The sequence below is a fragment of the Dromaius novaehollandiae genome, chromosome 4 (assembly GCF_036370855.1).
Source record: "Dromaius novaehollandiae isolate bDroNov1 chromosome 4, bDroNov1.hap1, whole genome shotgun sequence".
NCBI classification, from domain to species: Eukaryota; Metazoa; Chordata; class Aves; order Casuariiformes; family Dromaiidae; genus Dromaius; species Dromaius novaehollandiae.
The window spans coordinates 87,607,614-87,618,541 of NC_088101.1; the positions used below are offsets into that span (position 1 = coordinate 87,607,614).

The window sequence follows — 10,928 nt, forward strand, 5'->3', positions numbered from 1 at the left end:
AGGTCCCTATACAGGTGCCGGGTCCCTATACCGGTGCCAGGTCCCTATACCGGTGCCGGGTCCCTCTATACAGTGCCAGGTCCCTATACAGGTGCCAGGTCCCTATGCAGGTGCCGGGTCCCTCTATACGGTGCCGGGTCCCTATACAGGTGCCAGGTCCCTATGCAGGTGCCGGGTCCCTCTGTACGGTGCCGGGTCCCTATACCGGTGCCGGTCCCCGCGCGGCTGCAGGCGCCCCGCCGCGCCAGCAGGAGCCGCAATGCGGCAGCGCCGCGCGTTGGCGGCGGCGGCACTCGCTTGTTCCGGCGCCGCGTGGTCAGCGCCGCGGCCCCGGCGGAAGCGGCGCAGGGCGGCCCGGGGGCTGCGGCGCGGAGCGGCCGCGCCATGTGGTTCATCTACGCGCTGAGCTGGCTGTCGCTGCTCATCCAGGTGGCCTTCGTCACCCTGGCGATCGGTGAGCGCCGCCCCCCGGGAGCGGGCCGCGGCCGGGCCGGGGGGAGGCCCGGGGCACCGGGCGGGCAGGGCCGGGGGGTCCCGGGACACCGGAGCATCGGGTGGGCAGGGATAGGGGGTCCCGGGGCACCGGGCGGGCCGAGGGGATCCCGTCGCCCCGGGGCACCAGGTGGGCAGACCCGGGTTGTCCCGGGGCACCGGGCGGGCCGGGCCTGGGGGATGCCGGGGCACCGGGCGGGCCGGGAGGGGGGTCCTCCCTCCCCGGGGCACCGTCTGGGACAGTCGGTCCGGCCACACCGGGTACTGGGCCCGTCCCGGTGTCCCCCGCTCTGGGGAGCCTGCTCCAGCTTCCCCTCGCTCTGTCGCGATATATCGCCAATCTCCCGACACGGGGTGGGGGGTGCAGCCGGGCCTGCGGCTCCCCCAGTGGCACCGGCTCGGGACGGCGGGTCCGGCATGTCGCGTTGTCCTGGGGTGAAGCAGGTGTCCCTGAGCTCCGGGGGGGCCCCGGGGACGGGGTGGGGGGACCGTCGCGGCCTTCGGCTGCTCCCGCACCGGGCGCGCGGGGTCCCCTCGTCCCCTGCGGCCGCTGAGCCCATGCTGTCGTTCCCCGCAGCGGCGGGGCTGTACTACCTGGCGGAGCTCATCGAGGAGTACACCGTGGTCACCAGGAGGGTCATCAAGTACATGATCTGGGTAAGCGTCCCCGCGCTCGGCCTCGCAGAAACGCTCGGCCTCCGGAAACACCCTCAGCTCCGATCCGGGCGCCGAGGCAGCCCGGGGAGCACCGGGAGCACCCTGGGGCACGTGCGGAGCCGGAGGCGACCGATGCCGCGGAAGTGGGGTGCTATCCGATGCCGGGGCTGTCTGCCGAAGCATTTCGGCATGGAAAGAGGCCAGTGAAGGGACGCAGCCGGCTTCCCTGGGGAGGCCTCGCAGCAGGGCAGCCGGGACGCAGTGCAGCTGCTCTGGACTCGGCTAAAACAGCTGTCTCCGTCCTCCGTGCGGCTCGGGAAGCTTCTGCCGGCTCCAGCGCTGAGGGGAGAGGCTGGCAGCGACCGTTCCCTCTATGAACAGCCTCTAAATTGCCCCGTGTTTGCACTGGGAGGGGGGTGATCCTGCTTAACCCTTCCTGGGCACCACATTTCATCCCTGGCTGGGGAAAGCGAGGTGCAGGTGTCCTAGCAGGAGCCACAGAAGGAATGTGGGGAGCCGGTTTGGACGTTTCCCGGGGTGCCACGGCATGGCGGGGCCAGTGCTGACGGGAGGACGTGGGCACGGGGAGCTCCGCCGAGCTGGGGAGAGCTCGCGACGTCCCCTCAGGGCCGGTGTTTGCGTTAGTGTGAAGGAGACTCCCCGTGTCCTGCTTCTGGGGAAGGCGCAAGACGCGTTCCTTGGCGGAGCGGGGCAAAGTGACCTTGGGAAGGCCAGGATTCCTGCTTCCGTGCCGGCCGGGCTGCCCCCGCGCAGCCGGGGAGCCTGCCGGCGGGGAGCACACGGGATCCGTGGGCGGGAGGCACGAACGCAGCTGCGCTTTGCCTCTCCAGCCTCGCAGCTTGCGGTGGAGGAGAAAGCTCTTCAGCTGCGTTTCCTCCGTGCGATGCCACCATCCGAAACGGAGCCCTGGGGTGGGAGCAGGGAGGCCCGGCTCTGCCTGGAGGCACTCGGCGCTCGCCGTCCCGCTGTCGGACGGGCGCCTGCAGGGCCTCGGCGTTGGGCCCAGGTGGGCTGAGCGCCCCTTCTGCCTTCCAGTTCTCCACGGCGGTGCTCGTGGGCCTGTACCTCTTTGAACACTTCCCCGGCTTCATGGTGGGCGTGGGCCTCTTCACCAACCTGGTGTACTTCGGCCTGCTGCAGACCTTCCCTTTCATCATGCTGACGTCTCCGAATTTTATACTGTCCTGCGGTGAGTGGGGATGCGGGGGGGAGGGAAGGGTGGCAAGTCGTTCTGGTGGGAACGGGCCCTGGGGACAGAGAAAGCCTTTTTTTTCTTCTTTTTTCCTTCCTCCTTCCCTCCGTTGCAGCGTGAGCTCTGGCCAGACGGTGGCAAAGTTTTGGGTTTTGTCCTTGGGCCCCTGTGGCTTTGGGAAGGCTCCAGCCAGGACTTTGAGCTTTGTACAATACCTTTTAATTGCACGTTGTGATATGGCTGCCTGTGATAACTGCGGGCTGGGCCGGGTGGCCTGGGAGGTGCCCTTCAATTCTGTGTTTCGCTTCACCTTGTGCTGCGACACCGGGAGTCGGCAGCGGGGCCGGGAAGGGCATACGGCTGTGCAGGGCTCCCGGGACTAGGCTTCACCCTCGGGTCGGTTCTGCTTCCCCTGGACGTGTGTCCAAAGTCACGTAGCAACACTGGGGAAAATCCCAGGGCTTGCTCTGTGCACTAGCCCAAAACTCAGCTTCCTCTGTGCTTCTTGGAGACCGCAGCGGAGAGATCTTGTGTTCTGGATATTCGTTATGGCTTGATAAAGAGTAGGTGGATTTTTAAAGTGAAGTGAAAACCCCCCATGATGGTGTGTGCATTATAGCATGATGTCGTGTTGGACATGTTGTAAAGACGCTACATAACATATTACGAGGAGCTGATATTTAGAGAAAAGAAAGTTTTGACATGTCTAAGGCTATATCTGGAAATTCATCAAGATTGCTATAGAAAATCAAGTTTAAAAAGTGTATTACAGATCTTAAATTGGGGATTTTTATCCTTCACATTTAAACCTTACCTGTGGTGTTTGCAAGCCTGGTTTCTGTGGTCAGGCTGGTTCCGTTCCTGGGTGTGCTGCAGGCTCCCTTGCTGTGCTTGGGCAAGCCACCGTATTAAATGAGCACGAGGACCTTTTTTCTTTTTCTTTTGGGAAGTTGGCGCAGACACAGGGCTGTTTCGGGTGCTTGAGCTGTGGTTTAAGTTAGCAGCACTGGTGTTCTGGCTGAAGCAGGCTGCTTGGCCTCTTGCAGAGGCTTTGAGGGCCGTGTGTCTCGAGTGCAGGACAACGTCGAGGTGGTTCCAGCCGTGTGGACCCCCCCGAGGGGGTCCAGCCCACGGTTCCAGCCGTGGGGCAGGTGCTGTGGGTCAAGGGCAGGGAGAAGCCCAGAGGTCCAGGGAAATGGGGTCTGCTCTCTGCACGCTCCCGAGGAGCCCGTGGACGGGGACCGGCTGGGTCTGGCGCTCTGGTGGGCTGGAGCTGGCTCCAGGCTCAGCGGTGGATGCTTCAAGTTTAAAATGCTCTCAGCTACGTCTGCGCGAGATGGTGTGACACCTCGGGCATCCGAGAGACAGCGGAGCAGAGAGCTGCGCTGATCAATGCGTTAACCTTTGTCTGTCATCGACAGTCTCGTGCTGCGCTTCCTCGAGGGTGCCCGGCCGTGAGCATCCTTCCGTTTCACTTCTCTGTTGCGCTCGGCCGATGCGCAGGCAGAGCTTCGTCGCAGGCTGAACTCGTGGCTCGGTGTGCTGTTCGGTGTGAGACGATGTGCCAGTAGCTCTGTCGTTTCACCTGATTTTGGTAGCACTGAGTCGTTTAAGCGGTTTCCTTCCAACACGAGTTCTTGATTCTCCTGCGTGTTTTAGAGTGCTGTGCTGGGATGTGACTTTAAATCGCTGCTTCTGAATGATTCGTAGTGACACGTTAAGTACTGGATCGGCAAAATTTCTGCCAGCCTGACTTTCTGGAGTTCTTACGCATGTTTTAAGGTGCTGTCTGTGTATGACTAAAACACCTTCTCAAAGCATACAAGTGGGCAGAATTTTATCTGCTACTTGAAAGTGAGCGTAGCTCTCCTGCGGTACGTAGATCAGGAGCCGGGTTACCTAGCAGACCTGGACTTCATCTAGTCGCTCTTCCCTTCTGGATCTGGGATATGTTCTTAGGCCGGAGAAGACAGGAGAGCCGTGCAGGATGTGACATTTGGTGCTGGGGACATCTCTTGCCTCGGGCTGTACTGACACAGTGCTCCTGGGTTGGAGGTGCTGTATTGGCATCTCGGATAAAAAGGCAAAAGCAAGCTCAGATTCTTGGTCTTTAAGAGCTAAGTGGTGTTTTTCTCTGCTGAGGACAGTGTTAACCCTACTGTCCTGGCTGCATTTCAGCTTGACTTGTTTTACAGATGCAGAATAGCTTCTCTCTGCAGCAGCTGTCACAGACACAAGGTTTTTTGCTTTCTCTCTTAATGTTGTGCAGCATTAGCAACTACCAGCCTGGGCTTTCCAGAAAGCCCCCGGGACAGCGTGAAGAAAGCTTAGCACCAGGAGGAAGAGGGACTTGCCTAGGGTTGTATGGAGTAATAAAATGAAGCTAGGACTCGGGGGCTCTGGCTGCTCACACTATTTCTCACTAGATGCCTGTGCAACCCGAAAATATTTTAGCAACAGTAAGGTTCCAGGTGTATGTGGGCTGTTGGGAAAGGGGAACTGTGACAAGCTGCTTCTCACCGAGGTCTGTGGTAACAGAGGTGTTTGCTCTCCTTAGGGGACCTTAAAATAAGCAGATGCTGTTGTTTTCAGCCTGGAGACTGACTTTGTTTTTCTTTGTTTTTTCTTTTTCTTCAGTGCTGGTTATATTGAACCACTACTTAGCGTTCCAGTACTTTGCTGAAGAGTATTACCTGTTCTCGGAGGTAAGAGACTCCTCGTGGAAAGAGCTGATTTAATCCCTTGTTCTTCCGAGCAGCGTGTGGCTGTAGGCTGGTGGGAGAGGGAGAAGAGGAAAATGGCTTTCTGCCCCTTTTTCAGTCAGCTATGAGACATGCTGAGAATATTTTTCTCAGAATTTCTCTGGAGGTTTTCTCTGCTTGTGCCCTTGGATGTACTGGGGAAGCTGAAGTGTCTTTCCTGGAGCCCTTGAGTGTTTCTCAGCCAATTGAAGGGCAGAAATATTGATGCAGATTTTTTTTCTGAAGTGCTGCAAGTTAGGAAAAGTAGAAAAAAAATTTTGCAAGCTGAACACAAACCACTTCCCTTTTGGAATAATCGCTTCTCACTATTTTGATGTCCCTGATGTCCTGACTCCACTGTCTCACCACCCTCACACTCACCAAGAGAGATTAAGGCCCAAATTCTCGAAAGGGCCTATCTGTTTTGGCCCAGCCATTATGAAATTTAACACTTTTTTCAGTATTTCAATGCATGAGGAAGCTGGTGTGGAACTGTAACAGATCATCACCTCTCAGCAGTAAAATAGGTCAGAGCTGTATGAGAGGTACTCTCATAACTAGCAATTTGGGTGCTAACGATGCTAAATTAATGTCCTACCCTGGGGCCCTCGTTGCAGTGGGAGCAAACCCAGATCTTGACTGTTACTTTTAGTCCCAGGAAGGTATGAGGAGGATTTTATTAGTCATAACAGCACAGCCAGTTTCCTATTTGTTTAATTATGCTTTGTGCTCTTTGAAATTCTGCTTTCTAGTGTGCAGTAAAGGTTTTGAGAAGCCTAGGACAGAAAGTAAGGGTTTTCTCTGCGTGGTGGGTAGCTTCCCTGTCCTTTCTTGGAAGTTGGTGGGCGAGTTCTTTATCCCCTTATCTGCTTCCCAGGTTGCTGCTGTCTCTCAGCATCTTTGCGATGCTGGGAGGAGAGGTTAAGTTGCAGGGAGCAGTTCTCGGCTGGGCCCCTGGGACGTGGCCCACTTGCAGTTTACTCTGGGGTGGGAAGGAGGGGGTGGATCAGACGTGCTGTTTTTGCTGCTCTCCGCCTGGACTGCGGCAGCACTGCAAGTGAGGGCATCTCGCCGCAGAAGAGGTCGGTGTGAAGGGCCATCGAGTGAGTGGCTGAGTGCTGCAGAGGGTCTGCTGTGACTTGGCTTTCACTGCTGCCCTTGCTGTGCCCGCAGGTTCTTGCCTACTTCACGTTCTGCCTGTGGTTAATTCCCTTTGCTTTTTTTGTGTCCTTATCGGCCGGAGAGAACGTCCTGCCTTCCACGGTGCAGCCGGGAGGTGAGTGCTTCTGAAGTCCTGGCGAACGCCTGGTGCTTTTGGGCAACGTGCTGTTTTCAGCAAGCCCCGTTCCCTCTGCACAGATGAGGGAAGAGGGGGCGGCTCAAGCCAGGTTGGATAAATCCTTCCAAAAATGAAGGAGGAAAAGGGGTGCTTCTACCATGTCTGCTGGGTGGGGGATGGATGAGTAGGAGGAGGGGTGTTCTGGGTTTATGTCTAATTCTGTGATGATGGTGCTGCATCTCTCTAGTCCTGGGGTCTGTAGCCTTCATTGGACTCTCCCTTCATGCTACAGCTGAAGAAGGATTTGAGCTACGTACGAGTGGCTTACTGTAACGTTCAGATAGGTCAGATTTGAGCAAACATGAAAATACGGTGCTTTAGAGGTGGCTTGTGTGTCGCCCTGAAATCAGATGATCTGTCCTGCAGCTTCCTTGACAGTGGTTTTGTGTGTGATCATTCTCCTCTTCCCTCCGCAGATGACGTGGTCTCCAATTACTTCACTAAGGGAAAGAGGGGCAAGCGCTCTGGCATCCTCCTCATCTTCTCCTTCGTCAAGGAGGCCATCCTGCCCAGCCGACAGAAGATATACTGAGCCCCGCATGCAGGCGGTGTCGGCAGTGGTGACGGAGCGGGGCAGACCCAAGCTGTGCGGAGGGCTGCGTGACAGCGCTGTCCCCAAGCCTCACTGGAACCCTCCTCGATGCCTCTTCAAGGGATTTTGCGAGGAGTGTATAAACTGTGCAACGGCTGGAGGTGCCAGCAGCGCTGGACCGATGCGCGGGGAGGGCTCGTGCTTCTCTGCGCAGAGGCGGCAGGTTGCCTTTTTATACAGCTCTGCCGATCCCCTGGGACTGTTTGCAAGGAGGATGTTTGGTTCCAGCTGGATGCAAGGAGGATCCAACCTCCTGGAGCTGTGCATCCTGCTCAGAGACCTGTGAGGTGTTGGCATCTGCTCTTAATTTAAAGCCAGAAGTCTTTGTATGATGTAGTTTGGCTGTGGGAAAACATTCCCGCAGTATTCCAGCAGAACACGGTTGACATTTAACTGAGGTTTACACAGAGCCATTAATTAAAAAAAGAATAAAGTAACCAAACTCTTGAACTCCCACGTATTCACGTCTGGAAGCCTGCCAGCGCTGGAGGATGCTGGCGTCCCACCGCACTTGTTTTTCACAGCACACGTCCGCGATGTGAACGCGATGACGAGGGCCGGCTGGTACCTGGGTGCCGAAGCGCTGCTCAGCCTCGCGTCTCCCAAAGGTGGCCAGGCAGTTAATCTCGCACTGCTCTCTGATGCTGTAGGAAGGTGACTTGGAAGGACTCTATATCACTTTTTGGTTTTCTTTAATATTGGATTTGCCCACTTTTGTCTTCTCTGGTTTTGCTGGAAGCCTCCCTTAATGGCCTGGAAGCTGCTGCAGTGCTTGCTGTTTGATTGAGGCACTGGGAAGCTCTGTTGCTCAGAGAAAATTCTCCATTTAACATGGATAGGTGTCAGGAGAGCAAGAAACTGAGCAGCAATCACCTCGGTCTACCCTGGGTTTCATTTGCGTGGCACTTGCAGTGCCACTAAACTCGCCAGACCTCCATAATTTCCAAAAGAGAAAAAGTAGATGACCCTACTGAGAAGGAGGTGGGAAACCCTTTGCTCTTGTTCTTTTTCCTTCTCGTAAGAAATCCTTTTTTTTCCTTCTTTTTGTGTTTCTTTATTGGTCACCTTTAGTCTGTGCCAGAAGTAGCTCTCTCCACATTAGCCAGGAGCCAAGGCTGTTTGTGGCAGTAAGTCCCCTGCTCCAGCAGCTCGGTTGTGGTCCCGAAAGGCTTTTTGAGGCGTCTGTGAGAAAACAGATTGTTGCCTTCAGCCACAACTGACCACGGGAGAAAAAGGGGGGACACTCGATCCCTTAACACAGCCTTCCTCTGTGCGCCAAGATCTCCTCGTCCCTGGGCTTGTGTAGGGCCTCCACTAACACGCGTGTCCGTTCTCATGCTGAGTTTAATAGAAGTGTGATTTCTGTGTGAGAGCCACTCTTCTGTTTAATAAAGGCTGTAGGTGAAATTTGCCTTATTACCAAGAAGCTGGGTGAGCTGGTGTCTGTCTGGCAGCTCCCGGGCTGAATCCGTCAGCGCCTGCTGCGGGAGCCCGTGCGACGTGAGGAAACGGCCTTCTGTGCGTACTGCGATCTTTTTTTTAGAGGAATAGTGGAAAATGAGAGAACTGCCAGGAGGATCTGCGGGCCCCAGAAGCACATCGCAGCGAGACCTTGAGGACGTTCATCGCTGCAGCCTGCGCTCTCAGAGCGTCTGTTGCCAAGGATGTGTTTCCAGTGCAGGGAGGCTCTCGAATAGAAGCTGGGTCTTTTTCTCTTAATGGGGACGCTGAAAGTGAAGGTGAGCGATGAATAACGGGTAAAACATGCCGAAAGAAGACCAAAGGGCAGGTGTGGAATAGAGCCGAGGAGGTGGGGAGGGAGGGGAGGGAACCATCAGCCTTGCCCGTAGCTCCGTGGAAAGCCCTTGGAAAAGCCGGTCCCCCCGCTCTGGTGCCTCGTTGCAGTTTTCCCTCAAGGCCACAGGGTGGGGGATGAAGGACCTGGCTCCGGGTTTCCCGCAAGAGCCCGTCGGCGCGTTTCGGTGGGCTTTCCCTTTCCTTCGGAGCTGCCTCCGTGGGGCTGCACGCTCCAACTTCGGGGTTCAGCCGAGACACGAGGTTGCTCCCCGTTTATGTGTCGTCACCGTGCCGTGCTCCTTGCAGAGCTGAAGTTCAGCTTGCTGCAGTATGTGGGGGCAAAGCAGAACTTTAAATCCCCCCCCTTGCAGGCAGCCTGTCCCTCCTCCCCCTCGTTCATAAGCAGCAGGACCAGCGTGCAGCTTTTGCTCACTTAACCTGATGGATAGGTCTAAATTCGCCTATGTTTAGGCTGAAAAACAGATTTCCAGCCATTTCCCTCTATTCTCTCGGATGGGAGAAGCGAGGTAGAAGAGGGCACCGGAGGGATGTGAGGCCGCGGTGCCTGCGCTCGCGGGGAGCGGGATGTGACATGCCAGCAACTTCCTCCCGGCCCTGTGTTCACAGCTGCGCTTCAGACTGTGTTTAACAGTTCCCATCGCCTCGGGCACAACCAGATGGGCAAGAGAAAGCGTTGCAAAACGACAGCAGGGATCCGCAGACCACAGCAAGGCCGAGGATGCAAAGCCCCAGCGTCGGCGGGATGCTTCACCTGCGGGACACGGCCGAGGGTGGCAGGAGAAGCCCTGCCGCCCGCGCGCCCCGGCCCTCAAGGCAGGCGTTAAGTGCTGTGAGCATTAGTTTAGTTTTTGTCACTCTGCTCCTGCTGCTGGAGGGAGGGAAAACAGGCCAGGAGCCCTTGAAAGCAGTCGCTGCCGTGGTGGGAAGAGCAGGGCACGACGGAGAGCTGGGCCCTTCTTCCCGAGGACCCAGGCCCAGCAGCACCAGCAGAGCCCCAGGACTCCTGCACCGCCGAGCAGGTGAAGAGGATGCAAATAGGGAAGATCGGTAGCTATAACATCTCTTCCACCGAGTCTTTTTAGTCCTCGTGTCCTGTTCACTTAACCAGAAAACTAGGGTGAATTATGCTGTCTTTTTTACAGATGACAAGTCCATTTTTCCCGGATAATGCTTGTGATCATAAGGTATTTGAGACGTTAATGAAACGCACTTCTCTCAGCCAAAGCAGATTAAGATAAAAATCTCATCGCGGAATTATAGCAAGCAAAACTGTATGAATATTTAAAAGGCGAGCGTCAGGAAAAGCCACGTGGGAGGCTCCAGCTGCGAGGAGAAGATGATGTTACAGGGACCGAGGCTGAAAAGTGCTGGGCCTTCTCCTGAAGTTATCAAGGGGAGAAGGCAATACGTGGTTTGGGAAGAAGGTATTTGGGCTGCTTCCCGCTGGGAGCGGGGATAGGGCACAGGGTGGGTTGGTGAATATGCACCCGCTGCCGCTGCCTCTCCTCCAGCCAGCTGGGAAATGCTCAGCGAGTCCGCGGATGGTGCCAAGCTGGGGGGAGCGGCGGATGCACCCGGGGGCTGTGCTGCTGCCCAGAGGGACCTGGACGGGCTGGAGAGATGGGCGGGGGGAACCTCGCGGAGGTCAGCGACGGGCAGGGCAGGGTCCTGCCCCGGGAGGAACAGCCCCAGGCGCCGGGACAGGCCGGGGCCGACCTGCGGCCGAGCAGCTCTGCGGAGAAGGGCTGGGGGTGCTGGTGGGCACCAAGCTGACTGTGAGCAGGTCCAGCGACGGGCTGCTGAGATGATGAAGGGACTGGAGCGTCCCTCATTCGAGGGAAGGCTGCGAGAGCTGGGGCTGTTCAGCCTGGAGAAGCGACGGCTCAGGGGATCTCAGCACCGAGCGGCTCTCAGAGGTTCTTGCTGCACGAGTGAAACCGGTTATTTATCCGGAGGCCAAGCGCGTTGCCTGCAGCATCCCGCCCGTAATGAGGAGAACCGTCTCCCGGGAGCAGCGTGCGGCCCCCGATGAGCCCGGTGCCGGGTTCAGGCTGGAGCAGGCATTGATTTTTATGG

At 57.0% G+C, this 10,928-nt stretch overlaps 1 protein-coding gene across 1 annotated transcript; it reads left to right on the forward strand.

The window, feature by feature from the left end:
• The first annotated feature begins 271 nt into the window (after positions 1-271).
• On the forward strand, positions 272-8,460 carry TEX261 (testis expressed 261). Its single transcript, XM_026118519.2, has 6 exons — positions 272-454; positions 1,070-1,149; positions 2,206-2,359; positions 5,000-5,067; positions 6,277-6,379; positions 6,859-8,460. The coding sequence occupies exons 1-6, from the start codon at positions 385-387 to the stop codon at positions 6,972-6,974; spliced, it is 591 nt and encodes a 196-aa protein (XP_025974304.2). The 5' UTR covers positions 272-384; the 3' UTR covers positions 6,975-8,460.
• Positions 8,461-10,928: the final 2,468 nt, after the last annotated feature.

Coding starts and splice junctions, on each gene's coding strand:
- TEX261 (XM_026118519.2), top strand. CDS start 385: ATGTGGTTCATCTACGCGCTGAGCTGGCTGTCGCTGCTCATCCAGGTG. Junction 2,360..4,999: donor GAATTTTATACTGTCCTGCG/GTGAGTGGGGAT, acceptor CTTTTTCTTCAG/TGCTGGTTATATTGAACCAC. Junction 6,380..6,858: donor TTCCACGGTGCAGCCGGGAG/GTGAGTGCTTCT, acceptor TTCCCTCCGCAG/ATGACGTGGTCTCCAATTAC.